The 27,298-nt window shown below is 43.2% G+C and overlaps 2 protein-coding genes across 3 annotated transcripts; one reads left to right on the top strand and one right to left on the bottom strand.

Annotated features, from left to right (window-relative positions):
• Nucleotides 1–351: 351 nt before the first annotated feature.
• fbrs.L (fibrosin L homeolog) lies at nt 352–24,719 on the bottom strand. Of its 2 annotated transcripts, none has more exons than XM_018236704.2 (19): nt 23,939–24,719; nt 23,308–23,478; nt 17,377–17,451; nt 15,712–15,747; nt 15,407–15,436; nt 14,984–15,032; nt 14,538–14,784; nt 14,206–14,426; nt 13,722–13,903; nt 12,702–12,746; nt 12,218–12,313; nt 12,076–12,141; nt 11,151–11,174; nt 10,480–10,551; nt 9,371–9,491; nt 6,428–6,496; nt 3,063–3,146; nt 1,343–1,526; nt 352–1,251 (listed from the first exon to the last, which is right to left on the bottom strand). In XM_018236704.2, exons 1-19 carry the CDS (start codon nt 24,194–24,196, stop codon nt 615–617), a joined length of 2,667 nt encoding a protein of 888 aa, XP_018092193.1. In that variant the 5' UTR covers nt 24,197–24,719; the 3' UTR covers nt 352–614. The 2 variants fall into 2 exon arrangements, with proteins under 2 accessions (XP_018092193.1, XP_018092194.1); XM_018236705.2 differs by having other exon boundaries at nt 13,722–13,900.
• Nucleotides 24,720–26,028: 1,309 nt separating this feature from the next.
• Nucleotides 26,029–27,044, top strand: MGC154312 (uncharacterized protein). Its single transcript, NM_001096830.1, is given in 1 exon segment — nt 26,029–27,044. A coding segment is annotated over 1 exon segment (921 nt). The 5' UTR covers nt 26,029–26,061; the 3' UTR covers nt 26,983–27,044.
• Nucleotides 27,045–27,298: the final 254 nt, after the last annotated feature.

Here is a 27,298-nt window from a genome sequence, read left to right as displayed (position 1 = left end):
TTGCTTTAACTAAATTCCTGCTGCAGGAAGGTGCCGGGAGTTACAATCAACCTGCATCTGGAATTCCACAGATCCAGTACCAACGCCTTCATTTATTAGGAGTTGGAAAACTTGGAAAGAATGTTCACGTTCGCATATATACGGAAGTCTTTAGGAATGTAGTCATACCCCATGATTCCCACAGTCACCCAGAGTTCTAACTGACCACACCCTGTTAAGCCCAAACTCCACCCACTTTTCAACAAGACCCACCCCTTCATGAGTCATAATTTGGACCCGCCCACTATAATGGAGCTCCACAAGGCTATAGAGGCCCTGGCACAGTATATTAGGTTGACACCCAGGAGGCAGTCGGGGGAATGGAGAGGTTTTATTGATGTAACAGACAGAGCGATCTGCACTTTGACAGCACAATGCAGTGCAAGGTCACTCGGCTCTGCAACTGGCCCACACACACTGGGGAGGGGATAGCACAGTGCTTAAAATCACATTATAACCATAAAAATGTACAAAAGCCCAGGGTTAAGGTGGGGGCTAGGTCAAGGTCGGGAGGGCATCAGGGTGTAATATATAAATATTTACAAGACACCCCCTCGTAGATGAAAATGACAGTTCTATCTTGAGTCTCTCTCTTTGTACAGGTCCCTGTGGAGGGGAGACCCCGGTTGCGAGGTGGAGATGAGAGGGGGAGGGGCACTCATCAAATTAATGGGAGGAGTCTTGCTGAGCAGCCCAGAGGCGGGGTGAGGGTAGAGAGCACCCAGCATGGACGCTGCTGAAGGCTGCATGGCGGCATGAGGGGGCAAGCCATACATGTGGGCACGTTCAAAGTCCTCTCGCAAGATATGCGCCCGCTCCTCTCTTTCATAAAGGCGGGGGGACACTGAAGGAAGACGGAGGGGCTGGGGATCCACTCTGCGGTAGACATCTCTCCAGGGCTCCATGGTGTGGGGAAACTGCTCAGCCAGGAAGGGGCCCCGAAGCCTCTCAAAGGGGGATGATGGATGAGGCAAATGTAAGCCAGGCACAGGAGAGCGCCTCACTTCAAACGCCAGCACTTCGGGTTCCTCCTTCACCTTCACCTTGGAGGAGTGATCCGGCGTAAGGCGAGGTTTGATGTCAGAACTGCTTCCGTGTCTTACCCCTACGTATGGCGAGACTGTGCGGGATGGCCCCCGCTCCTCTCCCCCAGGGAGGCGCTGACTGGAGGTCAGAGGGGACATATGCGGTGCCAGGCGCATGAAAAGATCCCTGTGTGGGAAGGCAAAAAAAAAAAAAAGATGCCAATGTTTTCCAGACAAGTACACTTATTACACACACACTAATATACAGATGTCCTTACCGTTCCTTCTCATTCTTCATCAGTGGCACAACATGGTGCGCGTCCAAATCAGGCTTGGCACAAATCTGAGGAGGAGCCGTCGGGAAAGATGGAGGCGTGCGGTGGAGCCGATTCCATGGGTCATGGGGGCTGGGAAAGCTATGAACTGCAGGGCTATCCTTCCGGTTAAACATTATGGTGGGATCTGAGAAAGAAGAGAGGGAGAAAATTACACTGGGGAAACCAGGTGAGATTTAAAGTGGTGACAAGCCTTTGGATTAAGTCTAATTAGTAATAAGTGGTTTATGGGCCTAAAGATATTGTTCAGTCTGGCCATTCACATACAGTAGAACCTATTATTAGGGATGCACCGAATCCAGGATTCGGCCTTTTTCAGCAGGATTTGGCCGAAACGAATCCTAATTTGCATATACAAATTAGGGGAGGGAAATCGCATTTTTTTCCACATAATAAGGAAGTAAAAATGTTTTCCTAATAACATATGTAAATTAGGATTCAGCCAAATCTTTTACGAAGGATTCGGGGATTCGGTGCATCCCAACCTATTATACATTTTTAAGGGAACCAGTAAAAAATTGTGTAAAATACAAGAAAATGTCAAATCAGGTAGATTAAAGGGATTCTGTCATAATTTTTATGATGTCGTTATATTTCTAAATTGCATTGTTGTAATATTGGTGTGTAGGTGCATCTCAGGTCATTTTGCCTGGTCATGTGCTTTCAGAAAGAGCCAGCACTTTAGGATGGAACTGCTTTCTGGCAGGCTGTTGTTTCTCCTACTCAATGTAACTGAATGTGTCTCAGTGGGACCTGGATTTTACTATTGAGTGCTGTTCTTAGATCTACCAGGGAGCTGTCCTCTTGTGTTAGGGAGCTGTTATCTGGTTACCTTCCCACTGTTCTATGGTTAGGCTGCTGGGGGGGGGGGGTGATATTACTCAAATTTATGCTGGCCATCGACGCAAAGGTTTGATCGTACAAATCTCCGATGTGTACGATTTCATGCCATGTGTGGGGTGTCCCGACATTTTTCGTGAGATGTCGATCGGTCATTTAGTTGATTAGACAGGTTAGAAAATTTCTGTTGGCTCCCGACAATATCTCTGCATGTGTTACTGATCTGACGATATCAGTGGGAGACTGTCACCAGCTTTTGTCAGACATAACTTTTGCACGATTGCTGTTAAGGGGGAGAACATTGTCTGATCTGTTCTTTTACTACTTTATTTGATATGAATAGTGGCAGGTCGGGAGATGGCACAGAACGATCGTTTGTCCAATATGACAGTAAATCTGCACGTCTATGGCCACCTTTGCAGTACAGCAGTAAAGACTGAAGTTTATCAGAGCACAAGTCACATGACTGGGGGCAACTGGAAAACTGACAATATGTCTAGCCCCATGTCAGATTTCAAAATTAAATATAAAAAAATGTGTTTGTTCTTTTGAGAAATGGATTTCAGTGCAGAATTCTGCTGGAGCAGCACTATTAACTGATGCGCTTTGGAAAAAAACATTGTCCCATGACAGTATCCCTTTACTTATATAATATACATAATCGGTGGGACCACAAAAACTGTGTAAAACGAGGGAAAAATAAGTATGTAAAACTTGAGGTTGCACTGCATATTGTCAGAGCCAATGGCCAAGAAAAATACAAGAGAACTGCAGCCCTCAGACTTGCAGACCTACCAATACCTCTTGTATAAAGGTTACTTACTGTAAGACGGGTTCCCTAGTCCTCCAAATGCACCATTATTAAAAGCAGCCAGAGGAGAAAACCCAGTCGCCCTTATGAATGGATCTGAAAAAGAGACAGAGCACAATGTATGAGGCCCAGAGGTCAGGATGTGGGGTCACATTATAGGGTATAGAGAACATCTCCTCGAACTGGGGCAACTAAGCACCCCCAGTGACTAACGAGTAGGTACATACCTACATAGCTGGCTGAGTAAGGCCAAAATGAAGAAGAGTTTATTTGCCTTTTCAATAATGAATCTGAAGTTTAGGGTCTCCAAGTAGAAAATAATTACTCACCACGTAAGGGAAGAGGCCCAGGTGCACCATCCTGAGCCCTCAGCCCGGGGAGTGGACAAACCAAAAAACCTTTAGAGCAGGCACTCAATGAAGGCAAACTTCCACCAGGCAATAAGTTCAAAAGTGAAAATTATTTATTGTGTTCACAACCTAACGCATTTCGTGTCATAAACACTTAATCATAGGCTTCTGACATGAAACGCGTAAGGCTGTGGACACAATAAATTCTTTTCACTTTTGAACTTATTGCCTGGTGGAAGTTTGCCTTCATTGAGTGCCTGCCCCAATGAGTTTTTTTCGGTTTATTTGCCCTTTGAAGAATAGGCTTTTCAGACTGGGCCTCCTAGGGCCCACAGCAGAACCTGACTTCCAGGGGCCACTGTCCCAGCACTTGTAGCTTGTAGACACCGACCTTGTAGACTTATGGTGGAAATGAAGCATTATCAATTAGTCACTATTCGGCACCACCATCAGAAGAATAGTAGTAAGACAAAACAGAGGCGCCAAAAGGATAAAATGAGCTAAAAACACTTAAAAACCCAATGGGTAATTCAGAGGAGGTAGTAGTGGACTTACCTCCTCCAAGCAGACACCAACGAAAGTGGTAATTTTCAGTAATAGTTTATTCACAAAACAGTATTGCAACGCGTTTCGCAGGCATTTCCTGCTTCAAAAGGCAATGTGGAACGGGAGCAAAAACAACAGTGTCTTTGTATAAACACGCAGAGGCGCCTGGCATGTTTATACAAAGACACTGTTGTTTTTGCTCCCGTTCCACATTGCCTGATGAAGCAGGAAATGCCTGCGAAACGCGTTGCAATACTGTTTTGTGAAAAAACTATTACTGAAAATTACCACTTTCGTTGGTGTCTGCTTGGAGGAGGTAAGTCCACTACTACCTCCTCTGAATTACCCATTGGGTTTTTAAGTGCTTTTAGCTATTTTTATCCTTTTGGCGCCTCTGTTTTGTCTTACTACTATATCGAGTCCACCCCGAGTGGAGGGGTATCATCCCCGTTTTCTTCTTCTACAGAGAGCGACGTTTTATTCCTGAGTGTGGTCAGGATAATCTCCCCACCTGCCTATACAGTGGTTGCCTATCGGTAACCCTGGTTTGTGAGTATTAATTTGTTTAATCTACCATTACTCCTTGTAAAAACATATTACACTATTGGGGCTCTTGGTGTTCCTTTTTGTCTTCATCATCAGAAGAATGAGCCAGAAAGAGTTGCAACGAGAGGCTGCAGTTTCAAACTTCTTCAAGATGATTATTTGCCAATGAACAACAGCCTTCTAGGTTGAACAAAAAGTACAAAGAGTAGGACAAGCCCATGGGCAACCTTCTGTCGGCTCTGAAAGTCTCAACGGAGGCCTTTGTTCTTCTTATGGTCACTGAGATTTAGACGACAAACCCATTAAAAACACCTGAATTATGAGCAATCCATAGTTCCTGTTCTGAATACTATTATCCCAATCAGACTCTAACCCCTTACACGGAGCATTCCTTGTAGTCTAAAGATCAAAATCCCACGCGTGTCATTCACAAGCCAGGGAAAAGAAGGAGGGGTTCTTTTTGGCTTTTGGGGGCTCCCAGTGTTTATAAAGACATTTTTGGAGATGGATATAAACGGCAGAGGATTGCCAATTTGGCTTTCTTTCTCCGTATAGATCATTTGGCTAGATAACGATGCTTCTGGGTCCAAAAGGAAGATTCATTGTGAGGCTGTATTTGTTGAGGAGCAGCAAGAGCCTTGAAAAGTTGCTGCCTTGACAGCTTTGCATGGGAAATTTCTATTGGCCCAGGTTATTCTGATGTAAAATTGAATCCTACATCCTGCCCTTAATCCCTTATTATAATTATTATGGGCTCTAAAATGAAACTTTGACAAACAGAGACAAGAGACACTTAGGGGGGTATTTACTAAAACTCAATATAATATCACTCTAATAAAAGTAATTCAACAAAACTCCCAAATCCCCTTAATTTACCAATAATTCTTCTCGAATAAGTTGGTGTGAAAAAATGTAGATGTAAATGTAAAATTGCTCGTCAATGTGAAACTGTGCAACTTTTTTTTTTTGACGCAGCGACAACTAGAATTTATAAGATTATCAAACCGAAAACCAGAGCAGGTTTTAGCCGGAGTATTTTCGGATTCTGGTTTTTAGCAGATTTGGGGGTATAATAAATCTCTAAATAATCAAGTTTTTTTTCCCTTTAAATAAACCATAAAAAAATCTAGGTTTAATAAATAGGTCCCTTTATTCTCCATCTTGGAGATCAGGTGACCATATCAGGGCAAAGCCATCCACATAATACAGTCAAACTATAAACTACTCTTGCTAAAGTATTGAGCAGTGTGTGACACATGTACAGGCCCATTTCCAAATTCCAAAAACCGAATATCCACTCGATAGTGATCCAGGTGTGAAAGAAACAGCCCTTCTAGAAACGCTCAGACAGTTACAATTTACCTCTTCTTGGTGGATTAAAGGAGAAGGAAAGGTTAAAACTAAGTAAGCTTTATCAGAAAGGTCTATATAAATACACCAGTAAACCCTCAAAGTAATGATGCTCTGAGTCCTCTGTCAAAAGAAACACAACATTTCTTTCCTTCTATTGTGTACTCATGAGCTTCTGTATCAGACTTCATGTTTTCAGCTTAAACCTCCAGGGCTTGGGCTTGAGCATGCTCAGTTTGCTCCTCTCTCCCCTCCCTTTCCCCTTACCTCCCTGCTGTAATCTGAGCCCAGAGCTATCAGTGAGAAGGAAGAGACTCAGGCAGGAAGTGATGACACACCAAGCTAATATGGCAGCTGCTATCCTAAATAAACAGAACTTCTAGAGCTGCTTACTGTGGTATGGTAAAACATTCTGCAGAATAAATATAGTCTTATAGCTTGCACTATTACAGCTAATCTATTGGCAATAGAATGCCTCTGTATCTTTCCTTCTCCTTTAAAGGCGAACCACCCCTTTAAGCTGGGTTGAGAAAAACAAAAACACGTTGGGAGTATCAGACCAAGGTTGTGCAATTTTAAACTCACCCACAGGTCCAGAGGGGGGAAGAAAAGTTGCTGCAGCTGGAGGAGAGACCTGAAAATGTCCAGGGGAGCCTAAGAAAGAAGCATTAGACAGGGTGTATTGACAAACAAAAAAACTGGGGTTTTGGAAAAGATGAGCAAAGGAGTATGAATGAAATAAAGGAGAACTAAAGCCTAACTAAAGAAATAGATAGAAATATTGTACATTGTATTTTGTGCTTCTGTACCAGCCCAAAGACAACCACAGCCCTTTAGCAGTAAAGATCTGTGTCTCCAAAGATGCCCCAGTAGCTCCCCATCTTCTTTTCTGCTGATTCACTGCACATGCTCTGTGGTGCTGTCACTTACTGAGCTTAGGGTTTTGTTCTCCTTTAAAGGGGATGACATGGACACAAAACAAGGGGTGTACACAGAGGAAAGATGATCAGATACTGAAGGGAAATGGGAAGTCATACAAAGGGAATATGAAGAGGGATAACATACAAAGGAGTTAAAGTCAACCCCAAAATAAAAATCTGACTAATAAAAGAAAACATAATTCTAAGCAACTTTCCATTATATATTAATTAAAACATTTTTAGTGCTTTTGACGTTATTTGTAAAGGCAATTGCCTTTCATCTTCCAAACACTTTTTTCAGGTTAATTGTTTTCAGATCGTTCCCCAGAAATAGAGACTTTTTTCAATTACTTTCTATTAGTTATTTTTTACTGTCTTTCCAAAATCCAAGTGTAAAGTTGAATGTTGGTGTCTCTGGTGTTTGAGTCTGGCAGCTCAGTAATTCAGGTGCAGATTCTGAACTATTACAATTTTGCAACATTTAGTTGATCCATTTCTCAGCAGCATCTCTGTAGTATTAGCAACTATTGTATCAAGTCTAACAGCTGCCTGTAATGGAACTCAGGGATTCTGCTCAGCAGGGACAAAGATAAGAAATGTATCAACTAAATGTATCAATTTAGAACAGTTTACAGGGTCGGCGACCCCCCAGAGCTGCTTTAGAAGGTGAAAAATAAAACTTTACACTTCAATAATAGAAAAACCGTCACACATAGAAAATAGAAAGTAATTGGGAAATGTCTTTATTTCTGGTGTTTGATCTAAAAACAACTAGTTGTTTGAAGGTGAACAACCCCTTTAATGCCTGGTTGTTACTTTTTAAACCATGTTGCAAAAGTCTTGGTTCCCCAGCAGCAAAAACAGGTCTGTTAATCAGCTTTGTCTTACATTGTATCAATGTAACATTGTGTCTTAAGGTGGCCATACACAGGGAAATTAAAGCGGCTGATATTGTTCCTATTCTGTGTATGGGGGCTTCAGATGGGTCTTCCCAATTGATATCTGGCCACGATATCAATAGGGAAGGTTTAATTTTTCAGGCGATCGACCCGTCAGTGCCCATTGCTCCTCGTAATCTGATAATTTGGCTCTAGGTCCGAACATTCAGATTAATTACGCAATATAGCCTGCCGTTGGTGGACACATCGGGGAAAGATCTGCACGTTTGTCGATGTTGCCAAATAGGGATGCACCAAATCCACTATTTTGGATTTGGCAGAACCCCCGAATCCTTGGCAAAAGATTCAGCCGAATACGGAACCAAATCCTTATTTGCATATGCAAATTAGGGGTGGGAAGGCGAAAACCTTTTTACTTCCTTGTTTTGTGACAAACAGTCACCCGATTTCGATCCCTGCCCCTAATTTGCATATGCAAATTAGGATTTGGTTCGGCCTGGCAGCAGGATTCGGCCGAATCTGAATCCTGCTGAAAAAGGTTGAGTCCCGAACTGAATCCTGGATTCGGTGCATCCAAACGCCTAACGAGCGGATCTTATAGTGTAAGGCCAGCTTAAAACATCAGGCCAGAGAATAGAAAGCAACAGATGAACACTACTTTTAATAGCAATGCATATACAAATAACTTAAAAACCATAGAAAATTTGTAAATGAATGTATATTGCAAAGTTGCTTAGAATAATGTTTTCTTGTATTAGGCAACATTTTATTTTGGGGTTGACTTGTCATTTAACCTAAAAATACAGATCTAATGAAGAGCTGCATGCAGACACATATGAACACAGAGCAAATATCTATATCAGGGATGCACCGAATCCACTATTTTGGATTTGGCCAAACCCCTGAATCCTTTGCGAAAGATTGGCTGATTTGGGCTGATTGATTCGAATCCCTGCAACATTGTGACTATATTTGTGTTTAATCAACTGTTACAGTGTTTATGCTTTCTTGATATGCATTACTTAGGTGCTTTTGTATTCTAGCCCTAATGATATGAGTTAATGATTTTATGGGAGGGAACCTTTAGGGATTTAAAATCCTTGTTTAACAAGAACCGTTAGAGAAAATGGCTGGAGGGCTACGAAACACGTCAAGCGTAATGGTTCTGTACACTATTGGCGAATTCTTGTACTGACTTTTAATGGATGAATAAAGTATTGGATTTTATACACTTTACTCCATGCTACACAGATGAATTTTCAATTTGATGCTATCCGGAGCAGCTATACATGTTGAGTATACACATTGAGTGTATCACCGGGGTGCTCCCCTGAGACCATTTTGCTTTGTACCCCAAATCCTTTGCAAAAGATTTGGCCGAATACCGAACCAAATCCTATTTTGAATATGCAAATTAGGGGTGGGAAGCGGAAAATTTTTTTACTTCCTTGTGACAAAAAGTCATGCGATTTCCCTCCCCGTCCCTAATTTGCATATATCCCCGTCCCTAATTTGCAAATTAGGATTCAGATTCATATAGGCCGTCAGAAGGATTCAGCCGAATCCGGATCCTGCTGAAAAAGGCTGAATCCTGGCCAAATCCCGAACTGAATCCTGGATTCGGTGCATCCCTAATTTATATATATATATATATATATATATATATATATATACACACATATCTAACGGTGCACAAGTAACCCCATTACCGGTGAAGAGGGAAGAGGCTCGTGCCAGTTCATGTGAGGATGGCAGAGAAGTGAACCCTGCAGGGAGGCAGGGCAGGAGATCATTCCGGAATGATTGCTTGTGGGGAGTGCCATGTGCCATCTGTGAGAGAAAGAGGAGGATAAGAGGAACCATTTCACAACAGAAATAGAGTGATGTGAAAAGAGTAGGTAAAGAGAGGAAAGTTAAACTGTTTTCCATCATTTGGGAATAGTTACTGTTTTACACAAACGTCTACCGGGAGAGGAGGTGGTTTGGTCACGCTCTACCTTCCAGTCAAAACAGGGCCTGTCGGGTGAAGTAATACAGATCCCAAAATACTGGGAGATAGGGAGTCACGTTGATGAATTAAAAGACATTACAGACATGACACACATGAAAACTGAACTGCAATCTCAGGAGCAGGATATTTAGAAGTCGGTTCACACAGCCTACTTTAGTCTGACCACCCGCCGGTGCCATCGGATTGGACTGCTCAGGCTCATAGAGTGGGAATGGGAATCGTACCCGCTAATTCATTCAAGTAGGATGCAAGTCCAAAACACAATTAAAGTGCTTATAAAGCTGAGCAATCCATCCAGGACACACAGGGAGCATTTGAAGAGTGTTCCTTAAAGGAAAACGATACCCACCCAAAATGAATAATTAAGCAACAGATATTGACCTTTTACATCTCGTCTTGAACTAACATTTTTATGATGGTCTGTGTGCTGCCTCAGAGATCACCCGAACAGAAATACTGCAGCTCTAACTGTAACAGGAAGAAGTGTGGAAGCAAAACAGAACTTTGTCTGTTCATTGGCTCATGTGACCTAACATGTTTGGTTTGTTTGTGTGCACCGTGAATCATATGATCCCAGGGGGCGGCCCTTATTTTTTAAAATGGCAGTTTTCTATTTATGATTACCCAATGGCACATACTACTAAAAAAAGTATATTATTATTTTAAATGGTTTATTTAAATAAAGCAGGGTTTTATAAATGAGCTGTTTTCATGCAATATCTTTTCATAGAGAAATACATTGTTTGAGGGGTATAGTTTTCCTTTAAGCAAACGGTTTGTGAGAGAGACTGTAAGAAATACAGTTACCTTGATCCTCTCCTGGTGCCGCAGGATCATGTAAGCCAGACGCACATGCATTGCACACCAGCGCCCCGACCTCTGTAACAAAGCACCATAAAAACATATGAAAAGAATGTAATAGAAAAAAAAAACAAAAAAACAGTCATGCATTAGGCCAGGGGTCCCCAACCTTTTTTGGATTGGGGCCGGTGCAAAATATATATTTTTTTGCAAGGACATGGGGGGGGGTGTCAGCGGGGTTGATATGTAAGTTTTATTTTGTTCAACTAACATGATAAAAAATAATTTGAAATTATCTTAGGATGACAGGTCCCTTTACTAACCTGTTTGTTGGATCTGACTCATACTCATACTGAGACAAACGGCTCCAACATCTATCAAGAGGTGTTCTTAAAATACATAAACTACACTAGTGGACCCCACAGTTCCCATTCTATTTATAGACCCCTCTATAAATTTAGCGACCAGAAGCTGGCAGTGTTAGGGCAGGGAGAGCAGGAAAAGAGCTTAACCCCAACCTGCCCACGACCTGAAGATTTTGTGCAGGAGCCAGCCCGAACCCATGGGTTTCTGGACAGTTTGCACATCACAACAGACGTCACAGGAGGTAGAATGTCTACTATTCAGTGCTACAAAGATTTAACTTTTGCAGACTGCAGTAAAGCATTGACACTTACCCTCGGCCTAAATTGATCTGCAAGCTTAAAAAAAAAAAAAAAAAAAAAAGAAGAGAAACATAAATTAGATAAAAATCTGACAGTTTTCCCATCCATTTTATAAACTATGTACCACTTTAGCATTTTATTTAGAAGCTCTCCAGTTTGCAATTTCAGCAATCTGGTTGCTAGTGTTTAAATTACCCTAGCAACCATGCATTGATTTGAAGAACAGACTGGAATATGAACAGGAAAGGTCTGTATAGAAAGACGAGTAATATAAAAGCAGCGGCAACGATAAATCTGTAGCCTTACAGAGCATTTGTTTTTTAGATGGGGTCAGTGATCGCCATTTAAATGCTGGAAAGAGTCAGACTAATAAGGCACGGAATTAAATAACTATAAAAGATAAATAATAACCAATTGAAAATTTGCTTAGAACTGGCCATTCTATAACAGAATAAAGGTTTACATTTTCTGATGTCATCATAGATAAGTCCCCACTGGCCCCCTTCCCTGCCTCCCCCCTACACAGTCTTACCCCAGAATTCTGCCCCCTCTTGAAATAGTGACCACACATGCAGAGTGAGCGCAGAGGAGCTCACGGGCGCCATCTTCTTCTCTACAGTAATCTTCATGAAGTGAGCGGCGTAATTGTGCATGCCCAGTTGGAAAGAGACGGAAATTGCCGAAGGAGAGGGAGAAGACACTAAGATTTCCAAAGAGAAGAAGATGACGCCCGTGAGCTCTTCTGCGCTCACTCTGCATGTGTGGTCACTATTTCGAGAGGGGACAGAATTCTGGGGCAAGACTGTGTAGGGGGAGGCAGGGAGGGGGGCCAGTGGGGACTTAACATCGCGGGGGGTTTAGTTATCCTTTAAAGCACAAATCAGGATAACTGCAGTTACATAACCTGTAAAACTCTACATTTACCCAGAGAGCTTACCTGAGGAGCTTTATGAGACACAGCAGGAGGCACAGAGCATCGTGAGGCCAGCTCAGAACTTGTGCTCTGCAAGGAAAGGAAAAAATATAAGAACCAGGAAGCACGGGCCAAGAAATTGCAATTCTTTTTAGAACACACTCACCTTGGGCTGAAATGCCCCCTGCAGGGAGCCAAAGGAGACGCTTGGAGGTAGAACAGGGGGAAGCGCAGTGATAACCGGTGAAAAGGGGGGAAAAAACTGGAGGGAAAAAGAAAAAAAACAAGTTATGGTTAATGGGAACAAAACTAAGTAGCCATGAGACAGAGTGTATGTGAGTTACTGTGTGATGATATACAACCAACGTATGTCAGTAGTGCAACAGCAGCAAAATCCCATAGGTTAGGCAGCCCTGATATTTTGTGTTACTGTAAACTCTCCAGTAGCATTCACAGCTGCTGCCCTAGCTCTCAGTTTTGCTTGGAGAATCATAATAAGGGCATTAAGTAGCTGAGAGAGGCTACAGGCAAAGATTGACAAGCTGATGCAAGTCAGGGTAAAGACACAAGTGGCAAATTGATGTAAATAGACAAAAGGAAAGAAGTGCGAGGAAAAAGTAGAACTGGTGGTAACAAACACGAATACTCACATTCTGCCTGTACAGACTTTCAATTTTACCCGGATACTTGTCAAACTGGAATGAGAGGGAGAGAGATGGGCCAAATGGTTAAATGAAGAATGGCATTACCATGGCTTTATACAGGTAGTGCAAGATGGGAGGCAGAATTACTATTGAGGTAAGGAAGGAAGGGGAGTGTGCAGGTAAGGTACACGAGTATAAACCATGACTTTAAAAATGGGGCTCCACAGACACAATATAAAGCTTTCTTATCTCGACTAAGGACAGGCTAATAAATTTTAAGATCCTCCAACCATTACTACTTTACACCCAACAGATTATATAGGATCTTTCCAAATAAACCTTCCTTCTACCCCAGGTGTCAATACTGCCCAGCTGACTTTTTACATGTAATAATGGTCTTATCCACGAGTTGAAAATGGTTGGAGGAAAGTTGTCTCAGTGATAACCTGGCTTTGCCCCAAGTCATCTCTCCCGAAGTGTGCTTGCTAGGAGCGGTCAATCTACTTCCCTATGCTCATGTCATGATACTTTACCGTACTCTCCTATTCTACGCTAAAAAAGCCATTATTTTATATTGGCTTCAACCAAAACTTCCATCACTCACTTATTGGCTGAATTTAATAAATTGTATGTTGCCACTCATAAAACTTACATACGAAGCACCCCAACTAAATTTGATAAAATATAGGGGAGAGCTGGCTTGAGGTGCACCCTATATCCATGGTAATATGAATGTATTTGATCATTCCTGTGCACATAACATGTGATAAATGTAAAGCTATCCCTACTCATGCGAAGACTGAAAACGGATAAATGTAAAGTGTGAAATCCGTTACTCTGACAACTGTTAAATAAAATCTTTAAAAAAAAATTGAGGGTCACAGGGCCAGATGTGACAGTCCAATAGGTGTTCATGGTCAACAGGCAGGATAAGAATTCCTCCAGAGTGTGGAGTGATGGACTATCAGCCCACTATATGAAACAAACAGATAGTACACCAGTGAATAGTATGATTATAGAACTTACAGTAGATGATGCCACAGCAGGGGGGAAGGGAGTGAAGTGCTGGTGTGTGTGCTGGTGCGTATGTTGGTGGTTGTGCTGGTGGAACTGGTACATGGGTCTGACTGCTGCACTCAGCTCAGCTCCACCTCCAGGCGCAGCCACAAACCGGGAACCCATTTCCTGACCAATCACATCATGTTCTGCTGGGAGAAAATAGATAAGTAACCACACTGGGAAATTATGTTTCCTATTACAGACCAGTGAAAGCATTCTATACCATTGGTAGTACCCTCCACAATTGCCCAACTGTTGTACAGCCAACTCTATCGCCTGCTTTTCTAACTTATGTCAATTAAAAGATGTCTATTTTAATTCCAAACAGATTCCCTTCTGACTGCCAAACTGATTTAGGCTCATACGAGTGCCAGCTTTAGTCCTGTGTCTATGGTTAACTTCGTATTTCTATTGCTCCTTGCTCCCCAAATACCCCTGTTCAAATACTCACCAGATAAGGCTGGGTGCCCAGTAACCTGCAGAAGTGGAGGTGGGGGAGGAAGGGCTTGGGCAGGAGGGGCAAATAAACTTAAATGATGATGACTCTGGGGGCGCAAAGCAGAGGAGAAACTCTGTGGGATAGAATGGCCCGGTAGAGAACGGGATGGTGTTGGGGGGCGCGGAGACATCTGGGGAACTGCCATTGGTTTGGGAAAGCTGCACCTGCTGGAACTGAAAGAAAAGGGACGTTATTGCTGTGTGAGACCATGAGAAGGCAAAGAGGAGACAAAGTCATTTTGCTATATACAACATGAACAGCTGCTAAATCTCCCATTGCTTTACCTGTTTAGGACTGGATCCAAACCAGCAGTGGGTGGAGGCAACACAGGTGCAGGTTGTGCTTTGGGGGAAGCACTGGGTGGGCGTTTAAGTGGGACAATGGGCATACGTGGGAGTGCAGGAGTTGTGCACTGCGGGGGTAGCAAAGGCTCACACTCCGGTTCTTGGCTCTTTTCACAACTTCTGCCCAGTCCAGAAATTTCAGAGAGAACAGACAGTTTGGGACGCACCCCAGGGAGACACACAGAAGCTGAAATAAAAACATTGCTAAGTTACTATATGGAAGGAAGAAGAGAGACAATTCATAGAAACAGATAAATGAAACAATGCTAAGTTACTATATGGAAGGAAGAAGAGAGACACTTCATAGAAACAGATAAATGGTAGTGAGGCAAATAGAGCAGAGAGAAAACTGGGATCAACGGAGCTGGACAGAGAGAATTTGGTACCTGTGCTTGTAGATATAGTAAAGGACAGAGCAAGATCATCACTGGGAGCCTGCAAAACAAACAATAAAGACTAAACTAAAGAGGTCAAGACACCCTGCCCCATGGTTTGCCTAACTGCAACTTAAGGGGTCCAGTAATAGTGATATTTGGGGTGAATACATTATTTGATGCCCTGGATCTATAGGACCCCATTATCCACACGGGCAGGCTCATAAGCAGTTTAGTAAATTTAACACAAGTACTGTCCGGCACATGAACTAGATATCACAGGGGGTACTTGCATAGCAATCAGACTTACTGGGGGATTCCTCACAAATAGGCAACGCCATGTGTTTTATGCTTTCCTTTTCCTTTAAAAAAACGGTATTTATGATAGCCTTTTAATCTAACTAAACGTATACTGTGAACATGTAATCCACTTACTTGCTCATCACAGCTACTCTCTGCATCACACTGGAAAAATACAAAAATTAGAGTTAGCACAGGGCATAATAGAGAGATTTTGGGTGCAGAATTAATAGCAGGGATTACATGGAGCGAGCAGGACGATGGGGGGGGGGAAGAAATTGAATTAAGCAATGCTAGAAGGAAGAGTAGTTATCAAATAAGGCAAGAAAAGTAGAGAATGTGGCTGTTTTTTTTGACATTTAGGGGATCATTTAGGGGTGTGTAGGAAAAAGCACACACACAAAAGGTCTAATGTAAGAGAAACATGGAGATGCACTCACAATATATCCTGTATCCAGACAGCAGTGGAGACAGTCCTGCACAAATGAAAATAATAAATATTAGCTCGTCCCAAAATGGCAACATATAGGACATATTTTTCCAAAATATCCACCGTGGGAAAAAATTACTACAATGCATGCATTTCTCAGCTGTGAAGCCCCATTTCCATGTAGGAAGCCCCGACAATGAATTCCTAATCACATCATTTAACGGAACAGTAACAGCAAAAAATGAAAGCATTCTAAATGAATGACAATATAATGTAGTGTCACCCTGTACTAGTAAAATTGGTGGGTTTGCTTCAGAAACACTACTATAGTTTATATAAACAAGCTGCTGTGTAGCCATGGGGGCAGCCATTCAAGCACAGGATACACAGTAGATAACAGATAAGTACTACTATAGTTTATATAAACAAGCTGCTGTGTAGCCATGGGGGCAGCCATTCAAGCACAGGATACACAGTAGATAACAGATAAGTACTACTATAGTTTATATAAACAAGCTGCTGTGTAGCCATGGAGAAGCCATTCAAGCACACTATACACAGTAGATAACAGATAAGTACTACTATAGTTTATATAAAAAAGCTGTATATAAGCTGTATATGACGAATCCTGTGCCTTTTCTCCTTTTTCAGCTTTGAATGGCTGCCCCCATGGATACACAGAAGCTTGTTTATATAAACTATTGTAGCGTATCTGAAGCAAACAGTGTAGTGCAACGCTACATTATATTTTCATTACTTTAAAACACTTTTTTTGGTGTTACTGTTCCTTTAAAGAGATACTTGCATGCTTTTTATTTCTAAGTTAAACTGTTTACATGGCAAATAATTCACTCTACAATATACAATTTAATTCCTGAACCAGCAAGTATATTTTTGAGTTGTAATATTGGTGTGTAGGTGCATCTCAGGTCATTTTGCCTGGTCATGTGCTTTCAGAAAGAGCCAGCACTTTAGGATGGAACTGCTTTCTGGCAGGCTGTTGTTTCTCCTACTCAATGTAACTGAATGTCTCTCAGTGGACCTGGATTTTTTTTTTTTGGAGTGTTGTTCTTAGATCTACCAGGGAACTGTTATCTTGTGTTAGGGAGCCTAATACCTTCCCATTGTTCTGTTGTTAGGCTGCTGGGGAGAAAAAGGGAGGGGGTGATATCACTCCAAATTGCAGTACAGCAGTAAAGAGTGACTGAAGTTTATCAGAGCACAAGTCACATGACTTGGGGCAGCTGGGAAATTGACAAAATGTCTAGCCCCATGTCAGATTTCAAAATTAGATATAAAAAAATCTGTTTGCTCTTTTGAGAAATGGATTTCAGTGCAGAAGTCTGCTGGAGTAGCACTATTAACAGATGTGTTTTTTCTTTAAAAAAAAAAAAAAAAAAAAAAACAGAGTGCCATCCGGCTGGTGATTTTGATTGGACCTGGAGGGAAAGCTTTTCAGGGAGATTAGTCGCCCAAAGAAGAGGCGATTTGTCGATGACTTGTCCCCTGAACCCATGATACAGTACAACCCTGTGTTATTTATGGATGTAGAGGAAGAGGAGAGGAAGGCACTACATTTTTCAGAGGCAAATCAGCTACCTGAGCACATTGGCATGTTGTGATTATCTCCGAATTAAGTATTCTAAAAAGAAAGGCATAAAAGATCTGGACTCACCTGGCTTATGACCCCTGGGGGTCCTATATGCGGCCCACATCCTTCCTGAGCATCATGTGCTGGCCAGTTTCTCTTCTGTAAACACAAACATGTGCCTTTTATTCATATATTGCTCTTCATTAGACATGAATGGGTGTCTTTCCCCTGCATCACTTGGCTGCACGCTAATGGCACATCTTGCAAAGAATTCACTACTAAAGGGGTTGTTCACCTTTAAATGAACTTTTAGTATGATGTAGGGATATTCTGAGACCATTTGCTTTCATTTTTTATTATTTGTGGTTTTTAAGCTATTTAGCTCTTTATTCAGCAGCTCTCCAGTTTGCAATGTTGGCAGTATGGTTGCTAGGGTCCAAATAACCATAGCACCCATTGATTCCAATAAGAGACTGGAATATGAGTAAGAGAGGCCTGAATAGAAAGATAAATAATAAAAAGTTGCAATAACAATACATTTGTAACCTTTTAGAGAATCTATATTTTTAGATGGGGTCAGTGACCCCCATTTGAAAGCTGGAAAGAGTCCGAAGAAAAAGGCAAATAATTCAAAAACTGTAAAAAAATGAAGACTAATTAAATTGGAGAGGGACTGAATAGAAAGATAAATAATAAAAAGTAACAATAACAATACATTTGCAGCCTTCCAGAGCATCTGTATTTTTAGATGGGGTCAATGACCCCCATTTGAAAGCTGGAAAGAGTCGGAAGAAGGCAAATATTCAAAAACTCTACAAGTGACCAATTGAAAAGTTGATAAGAATAGGCCATTCTATAGCATAGCAAAAGTTAATGCAAAGGTGAAGCACCCCTTTTATGGCAACTGTCCCTGCAACTCATGGTGCAGCTTTTGGCTCTGCCAGTGGAAAAATAAAGAGTCCAGATGGATCCGCTCAGTATGACATTAGCCTTACATTTCTGTTGCAAGTAATACAAGCTTCACCAGTCTGGGTCTCCTTCGTAAAAACAGCCATCTGATGCCCCCATAGAACCAATAAGACATTTTCCCTTCCCACCTGGCTCCCTCTGCTCTGACCAGATCTCAGCAAGTCACATACTTTCTAGTATTCCTCGGTGCTGCACAGCCTGTTCACCTTGATTCTGATTTTATTTAAAGGAGAAGAAAAGCTACCGTAGCAGTTTATTGCCAATAGATTAGCCACAATAGTGCAAGCTATAAGACTATATTAATACTGCAGAATGCTTTACCATTCCTGAGTAAACAGCTCTAGAAGTTCTGTTTGTTTAGGATAGCAGCTGCCATATTAGCTTGGTGTGACATCACTTCCTGCCTGAGTCTCTCCCTGCTCACTCATAGCTCTGGGCTAAGATTACAGCAGGGAGGGGAGGATGGGGAGAGGAGCAAACTGAGCATGCTCAAGCCCTAGCCCTGGAGGTTTAAGCTGAAAACAGGAAGTCTGATACAGAAGCCCATGAGTACACAATAGAAGGAAAGAAATGCTGTGTTTCTTTTGACAGAGGACTCAGAGCAGCATTACTTTGAGGGTTTACTAGTGTATTTATATAGACCTTTCTGACTTAATTTTAGCCTTTCCTGCTCCTTTAAAGCAATACAGGAAGTCAAGATATATCCATGAACAATTAAAGAATGTAAATAGAATTAGACACTAATGGTGGCATTGAAAAATGTCGTAAAAGTTTAATTTTCTACCACTGCTTTGCTCCAATATATACGGGCAAATTACTCTACTCACAACGTTCATTTCTCCCACTCAACGTTTACTCTTTCTTTATCTGTCAGCACATCTGACATGACAGTTTGACAACAGCCAAGGCTCTCTGCCTCCAGTTTAGTGCTCCATCTCCTGCAGCGGAAAAATTGTACGGGCCATTAATAAGGTGGTTGAAGGCTAAAAGCGGGCGAGTTCTTTGGCAAACATTGGGGACGCTATGTGGATAATGGGCATACGCTTGAGAGAACGACTGAGGGTCAGTCAGGCAGGTCTAACTGAAAGCTTAATGTTTGCTTTTCCTCCAGTCCCTTGAGCAAAACTAATAAACGCCCTCAGGCCCAAAGCTTCTATGAACGGTACTCAGAGCAAATCCAGTCATTCAGCATTCAGGGGACTATTGTGCGGAGACACATAAAGAAACCACATAGTAATAATGCTAAGGGTAATGGCACAGGCATCTTTTCTATTGCTGCTAGCAAACATCAAATTCCATATTTACATGTAACTGGATCTTAACAGCTCAGAAATGCACCAATTTTTAAAAATACGGTTTCACAGTGGTTTCCAAGATAAGCAGCGCTGATGTTGAGCCCACAAGGGCCAGGCTCCCATTAGAAGACATTTCAAACACTGGTCCAAAATGGCTGCACAACAGAAGTCAAAAAGGGCTATTATTTAACAAAAAGTCCTGCCTCTCTAGTAAAGATGACAGGAAAGCAAGTCACTTGGAATTCTGGATAAGCCAGAGACCCGATACAGCCTCATATAATCACATTTATTAAACAATAGTGCCAATGATTTCCAGGGTTGTCAGCGGAAACTATTCCAGGATTCGGCCTTTTTAAGCAGACTTTTGCCTGGTCGACCTGAATCCTAATTTGCATATGTAAATTAGGTACAGGAAGGGAGATCATGTGACTTTTCGTCCCACCCTTAATTTCAATATGCATATTAGGATTCAGTTTGGGATCTTTCACAAAGGATTTGGGGATTCATGCAAAAACCAAAGAGTGGATTTGGTGCATCCACTATATACACAACACACAAAATATCTAATGATATATCAGCAAAGCAATTAGTCCAATTAATTCTCTTTCTTCCCCCCCCCCTCGCATCAATTAGGCTATTGACATGCTGGGCTGATTCTCAGTAGGGATGCACCGTATCCACTATTTTGGATTCGGCCGAACCCCTGAATCCTTTGCGAAAGATTTGGCCGAATTCCGAACCAAATTTGCATATCCAAATTAGGGGCGGGAGGGAAAACATTTTTTTTACTTCATTGTTTTGTGACAAAAAGTCAAGCGATTTCCCCCCCGCCCCTAATTTTGATATGCAAATTAGGATTCGGATTAAGTTCGGCCAGGCAGAAGGATTCAACCAAATCCGAGTCCTGCTGAAAAAGGCAGAATCCAAAACCGAATACTGGATTCGGTGTATCCCTAATTCTCGGCCAATGGAAAAATGCAGGCAGGGAATCAGTGGTGTTCTGTGTCTGCACCTGGAGCCTCTGCGTTGGTCTGGGTGCAGGCACCGGGAGCATTTCAGGGCTATAATCCACTTAGTGTTTCTGCACCCGGATCACCACAGTGGTTCAAGGTTCAAACACAGAATGCAAATTCAAGTGTAGTGGCAGATGCTTGGCCTATGTTTACCCATAGGCTAGTGATGTGTAGCTGGCCCAAAACCCAGAGAACACGCTTCCAGCCCAGAATTTATAAACTCGTGCCTGCCCCTCCCTTTTCAAGATGCCACAGCAGGGCTATAAATAGAGGGGATGGAGTGGGTTAGGGTCGCACATCACTACTATAGGCCTACAATCAGCCTAGTGTGGCCATAGTCTTAAGGATAGGACCAGACGATATATTACATTGCGGAGTCTCCGCTGGTGGCGCAAAATGCACGCGGCCTCATTTTGTTGCCAAAATCCACCACATCTGCAGGCAGACCAGGAGCGGAAGTACAGTGGGGAAAAACACAGGCACAGATCCACCACCATCTGGCCCTGGCCTTAGGGTGTTAACAACTCAACTTGCCTCCCAACAAGACTGCAACAATCTCTGGCTGGTCACAAGCTCCATATCTCTTCCCTTGTCCCTCCTATTGTGTAATAATCACAAGAGCATGGTTGTGTTAACACAACAGCAAACTCCCTTGGCCTTTCCATAACCCGTAGAGAGCAAGCCCATAATCATTGCCAACATAAGTATTCCCCTGTCCTAACACAGTTCTGCAGCAACAGACTCCTAGGAGGGCTCGGAGCTTGTGAAAATAAAGCTCCAAATAATGGTCCTGCCATTCCTTCAATTCACATACTTCACCCAGTGCACATAGAGCAGACAAACTGTAATTCTGTTATAACCCACTCCCCATAATTCCTGGTGCCTATTTTTCCCATTCCATGGAATCCCATAACCATCTAACCCCAATGGCATTAAAAAGGGTTGTTCACCTTCCAATCCAATACTTTTTCCAATTCAGTTGGTTTCAGATTGTTCACCGGAAATAAAGACTTTTTCCAAATACTTTATATTTTCTGTGTAACTGTTTTCCTACCACTGAAGTAAAAAAAATCTCACCTTCTAAAGCAGCTTGGGGGGGGGGGAAGTAGCCGACCCTGTAAATTGTTCTAAATTGATACATTTAGTTGATACATTTCTTATCTTTGTCCCTGCTGAGCAGAATCTCTGGGTTTCATTACAGGCAGCTGTTAGAATTGATACAATAGTTGCTGATACTCCAGAGATGCTGCTGAGAAATGTATCAACTAAATGTTGTAAATTTGTAACAGTTCAGAATCTGCACCTGAATAACTGAGCTGCCAGACTCAAACACCAGAGACAGGGACATTTAGCTTGGATTTTGAAAAAAATGGAAAGTAACAAAAAAAAAAAAAAGTATTTTTCCCTGAAAACAATTGAACTGAAAAAAAGTGATTGGAAGGTAAACAACCCCTTTTAGCACAAGGCTGTCCATACATGTTGCAGTCACTTCTCTGATGTGCAGAGAAAGACAGAAGCCAAATGAAATGGTGAAAGCAATGGAGACTGGCCCTGAGAAGTTACATAGTGTTGCTGTATGTACCATTGCTGATGTATGAAACAAACATAACTTGTTCTGGGACTGGCCAATTGCACAGATACAAATCAACATATATTGATATTCATGAAAGGACTCGGGTAATGAAGTGTGTGTGAATTGCACCCATGCAGTTGCCTACACTGAACAAACATCTACTGAAAGCAAATAAAAGAATAAATATGATTGGTTGCAAGGGGCAATTTAGCTTCTGGTAGTAACTAGGGATGCACCCAATCCAGGATTTGGTTCAGGATTCGGCTCAGAATTCGGTCAGGATTTGGTTCAATGATTCGGCTCAGAATTCTGCCAGGGTTTGGTTGGGGATTGGGCCAGGATTTGGTTGGGGATTGGGCCAGGATTTGGTTGGGGATTGGGCCAGGATTTGGTTGGGGATTGGGCCAGGATTTGGTTGGGGATTCGGCTGGGATTCAGATTGGGATTTGACCTTTTTCAGCAGGATTTGGATTCGCCCGAATCTTTGTGTCTGTCTGAACCGAATCCGACTTTGCATATGCAAATTAGTGGCAGGAAGGGAAATCACGCAACTTTTTGTCACAAAACAAGGAAGTAAATTTTTTTTTACACGTTTTACCTTCCCGTTCCTAATTAAATTTAGGAATTAAATTAAATTAGGATTCGTCTGAATCTTTCATGAGGGATTTGGGGGATCGACCGAATCCCAAATAGTGGATTTGTAGTAACATAGCCCTAGAGTGTTCAATTTTAATATACACCATTACTTTGATAATATGGATGCACCGAATACAAGTTTTTGGTTTTTTTTTATATCAGGATTTGGATCTGGCCGATTCAAATTGCCTGGCTGAACCGAATCGGAACTCTGTATAACTGGAAAAACTGGCATGCATGCTTCTTGTGCACATCAGGCATTTCCATCTGCTAGCCAGCGTGTTTCGATGCAGAAGAAGGGTTCAGATTGGGTGGAAGCATGTGAAGCCGGGTTCGGTGTGTCCCTATTTGGTAGCAGACTCTATGTTGAAGTAAATAGGGTGTATAACAATTTCTGGCTAAAACTCCAGCTTGAGCATCTAATTATGTAATGGGGCTAAAAACATTAATTGCTCCTTTGCTTGCATTCCAACCGTAGCCAACCATAGCGAATATACAGAATGTCAGTTAATTCAGTCCCCCCACACACCTGATCTTTATGGCCTTTGCAGTCTCTTTGACCCTTGTTTGCCAAAACTCTGTTCTCGGGGTCACTGGCACCTGGATCGTCCGAGCTAGCCTCGTCGCTTCTTTTTCTCTTCCCTGGAGGTCGTTTTCTGTACGACTCCTCGTGGCGTGCAGAGTTGGCGGAGAAATCCCTCTGAAATGCGCACAATGATAAGTGAAAACAGGGTTCTTTGTCAGCACGCCCTAATTATCTCTATTTCAGTTCTAGCTCCAGACTTCCATGGCTGCAGTACCTTTCTACAGCTGTAATTATTAGTACAGGTCCAGTCATCTCATGAAGAATATTTTGTGTGTCGCTGCCCTAACAAACATTCATTTTCCATACAGGTTTTAAATCAGGCCCTTAAATTACCTAGACCTGCATCTTTCTTGCATGACCTACACCCTGATTGATATAAGGAACACCCAGTAATTATTCTTTACTTAGGTAGCGCTGAGATACGTAGCAACACTTTACAGTGATTACACATCACTCATTCGTCCAACACACCTTTATGTGTAGGACATCTGATTTCAACACTAGATAAACAGTGTTGTGTTTTCCCTTTACATTACTACTCCCAAACGCCCTGCTACCCAAATCTCCTGCTCACCTGCATAGCCTCCAGGCTCCCATAGCTGCTGATACAAAATCCATCAATCAAATCGTCTTCTTTTAAATTTACATTGTCGGCGCCCCTTCTCTTCCTCCTCTTGCGCTGGGGGCGGGGCCAGAGCTCAGGGGCAGGGCTTGTTGAAGAAGAAGAATTAGCAGGGGAAGATCCTCGTTGTCTGTCTCGCTGAGCTTTGGAGCGCCTTCTTGGGACCCGATGCCCAGGCCTAGCTCCAGATATATAGGTCTGAGCCTCCATGTGGCTCTTTTTAGGTTTATCCACCAGGGTACAGCATATCGAACCAGCAACAACCCCTGTACTACAACCTGACTGGCTAAGCTCTACTAATAACTTCTATCTGTAAAAACGAATGTATAGAATGTCAGTTATATAAAACTTGGAAATGAATACTGTAGAAAGCTTGGCTATGAGGATGCCTGAGAGTAAGGCCAGGAACCCAGAGATGCCTGAGGAAGCTATTAATTGATGATTACTAGGGGTGAATGCTAAACACAGCAAGTCTTTGCATAAGCACCAAAAAGGCAAGGGTGTCCCTATGTGGGGGCGCAGAGTCACACAGATAGATTAAGCAACCCTGAGATGTCTGTGACTGCAACTGCAGGAGCCCCCCTGTGGGACTGAGTGGATTAATCAACCTCTAATAAGTGGGAGAAAGAAGAAATATCTATGTGGTGGGAATCAAAAGTTGGGATGTCTGTGTGTGTGTTTGGGGAGGCTTTTCCCTCTCGCCACACACCACTCTCTGCTCTTCCTTGTAGATTCTCTCTTTTCAGTTTTCTTTTAGTGTCCTTTGCTTTCTTGCCTATGTTTTTCACCCTAGATGTCTGTCCTGGGCCTCTGCACTGGCTCTGCCCCGGGCCTCTGGTCTGTCTCTGCCCCGGACCTCTGGTCTGTCTCTGCCCCGGGCCTCTGGTCTGTCTCTGCCCCGGACCTCTGGTCTGTCTCTGCCCCGGGCCTCTGGTCTGTCTCTGCCCCGGGCCTCTGGTCTGTCTCTGCCCCGGGCCTCTGGTCTGTCTCTGCCCCGGACCTCTGGTCTGTCTCTGCCCCGGACCTCTGGTCTGTCTCTGCCCCGGGCCTCTGGTCTGTCTCTGCCCCGGGCCTCTGGTCTGTCTCTGTCCTGGGCCTCTGGTCTGTCTCTGCCCCGGGCCTCTGGTCTGTCTCTGCCCCGAGGGCCTCCCTTTCAGGCTCGTGTGTGTGAGATCTCTCAGTTTGCCCGTATCTATGGGGCTCTCCCTGCCTCTCAGTGGCCCCTCCTTGTGTCGGTAGAAGCGTCAGTTGAGATTCGCTGTGTCCTGTGTGTCGGGTGCCCGTCTGTTCGGCTGCTCCTGTCCGTTCTCTATAGGTCCGTGTGCGGCTCCTCTTGTTCTTGTCTCAGTGAGTCCCCGTGTCTCATCCCCAACCGCCGCTGCTCCTCAGTGTCCTTCCTTCTCCCCCTCTCCTCGCCCCTCACTCCATATTCTCTCGGCTCTCACTGGCCCCTTCACTTCCTCCCTCCCTCATTAGCCTCTTACCCTTGGCCTCCCCCCACACGACCTTGTTCATCTATTGTTCCCTCGCCTTCCTCCTTCCCTTTGTCTCTCTCGCTCTCCTTTCCCCTTTGTTTCCCCCCCTCTCCCGGTTCGTTCCCGGTCTCCGGTCTTTCCCTTTCTCCTCAGACCCCGCCCTCCGTACGCCCGAGCAGCGCGATGACGACAGGCTAACTACGTGCTGCGTCGAACGTAAAGGGCAGTTCCCTCTCCATAGTCAGTGAGTGGGTTAGCGTCATGTGACTGTGCAGGGGGCGCGGCCATATGTTTACGTCAGCAACCCAATGCGCCTACTCACGTCCCTCCCATCTTAAACCCAACCCCCTCCTGTAGCCCGGGGCGCATGTAATTGTTATTGTTCATTGCGTTTTTCTCCTTTAAATTGAGGCCGGACTACATCTCCCAGTATCCTCAGGCCCAGCTCGAGTTTAGTTTTTTATATAATGACTTAGTGGAGAAGACTGAGAAAAAGACAGAGGCCCCTCAGCTTGAAGCAACACGTGACTGGGGGAGGCAGATTTAAAGGAAGTCATTGTGTAAGGAGTCTGTGGGCTGTGAGGGAGCTGCTGAGTGGGAATGTCCTCAAACAGGACAAAAGTCTTTGTATCCAATGTCTTGAAACGGTTATACCCTGAGGAGGCCGATTGTGAGGATTCCACTTCCAGGCTGCTCCGTGCAAATCTGCCTTGTGAGGAAAAGGCCGAGACAACGTCCAGTCAGGAAGACACTGAACAAATTCAGGTTGTGTTCCCACCAGACGAAGGAAAGGAAGCGGCTCCTAAGATTTACACTGTACTTCCACCTCCACAAGGCTACGTGCCAAGCTCTCGGCATGAGTGCGAATGTTCAGCGCCCTCAGACCATAGCGGAGACGATGAAGATACGGGAGAGGGACACGCGGCACGTAAACGGCGCAGAAGGAAGAAAAACAGAAAAGTTACGAATTCATTAAATCCTGAAACTGAGATGAATTCCACCCAGGCCGAGACACCTGCCTCTGACCAGAGCACTATCAGTAAAAGCAAGAAAAGAAAGCTGCAGAGAAAGCGCCAGAAAGAACGCAAGAAGGCCGATACAACCGACAGTCGTGATACAGATCCCCCGAATATCAGCGATTCAAAAGGAGATGATACAGTAAAATCCCCCGGTGGGACAGCTTCAGAAGAAGACCAAAGAGAGAAGGCCAAGGAGCTTCTGGAATTCCTCCAGGCGACTCAAGAAATATATATCACTGATAGAAGCACAAATTCCTCTGCGTCCATTCATGTCATCCTGGAAACTTTAGACATCATGGAGACTGGCGACTTTCCTTCTTCAGATGTAACGCTCTTACATCATATCAAGACTCTCTTGCTTCTGCAGGACACCGACGGGTCAGAAGAAGCTTTGGCCAACTTCAAAGAGAATTCCTCTCTGCCGGCTGATCAGAGATCCGCCATCTGTTCTCTCTTCCATTACTGGATTGCCCATATTCTGCCCTTGCAAAGCAAAGAATAGACATGAAATAGACAAGTGTTTGTTAACGAATAAAATGTCAATAAAAAGAGGAGCATTCATAATTATTGTTGTTATCAGTGGCCCTAACTGAGGAATAACGAGGGCACTTTGCCTTTTGTGCCTTCCCTCTGCATGAGGTACCCAGTGATCTTCTAAACTCAGTACCCAAACCCTGCCAGTATCCCGAATCATCGAACCTCGACTCTTGCCTCTATACATCCACCGTTCTGTTGTAAAAAATGTATTAAAGGAGACATTTTGTGTAAAAAATAAGAATGTACCAGTGCATTTTACTCATTTAGATATAGAAGAATTG

Source organism: Xenopus laevis, chromosome 9_10L (genome assembly GCF_017654675.1).
Source record: "Xenopus laevis strain J_2021 chromosome 9_10L, Xenopus_laevis_v10.1, whole genome shotgun sequence".
NCBI classification, from domain to species: Eukaryota; Metazoa; Chordata; class Amphibia; order Anura; family Pipidae; genus Xenopus; species Xenopus laevis.
Note: the sequence above shows the minus strand (reverse complement) of the source record. Positions and strands in the feature narration are given on the sequence as shown.

What these genes read in the sequence shown, in the direction of transcription:
- fbrs.L (XM_018236704.2), bottom strand. Translation starts at nt 24,196, where the DNA reads ATGGAGGCTCAGACCTATATATCTGGAGCTAGGCCTGGGCATCGGGTC. An exon ending in GTCTGGATACAGGATATATT is followed by an intron (nt 15,437 to 15,711) that starts GTGAGTGCATCT and finishes GTATTTTTCCAG; the next exon opens with TGTGATGCAGAGAGTAGCTG. An exon ending in AGGGGGCATTTCAGCCCAAG is followed by an intron (nt 12,142 to 12,217) that starts GTGAGTGTGTTC and finishes CTTTCCTTGCAG; the next exon opens with AGCACAAGTTCTGAGCTGGC.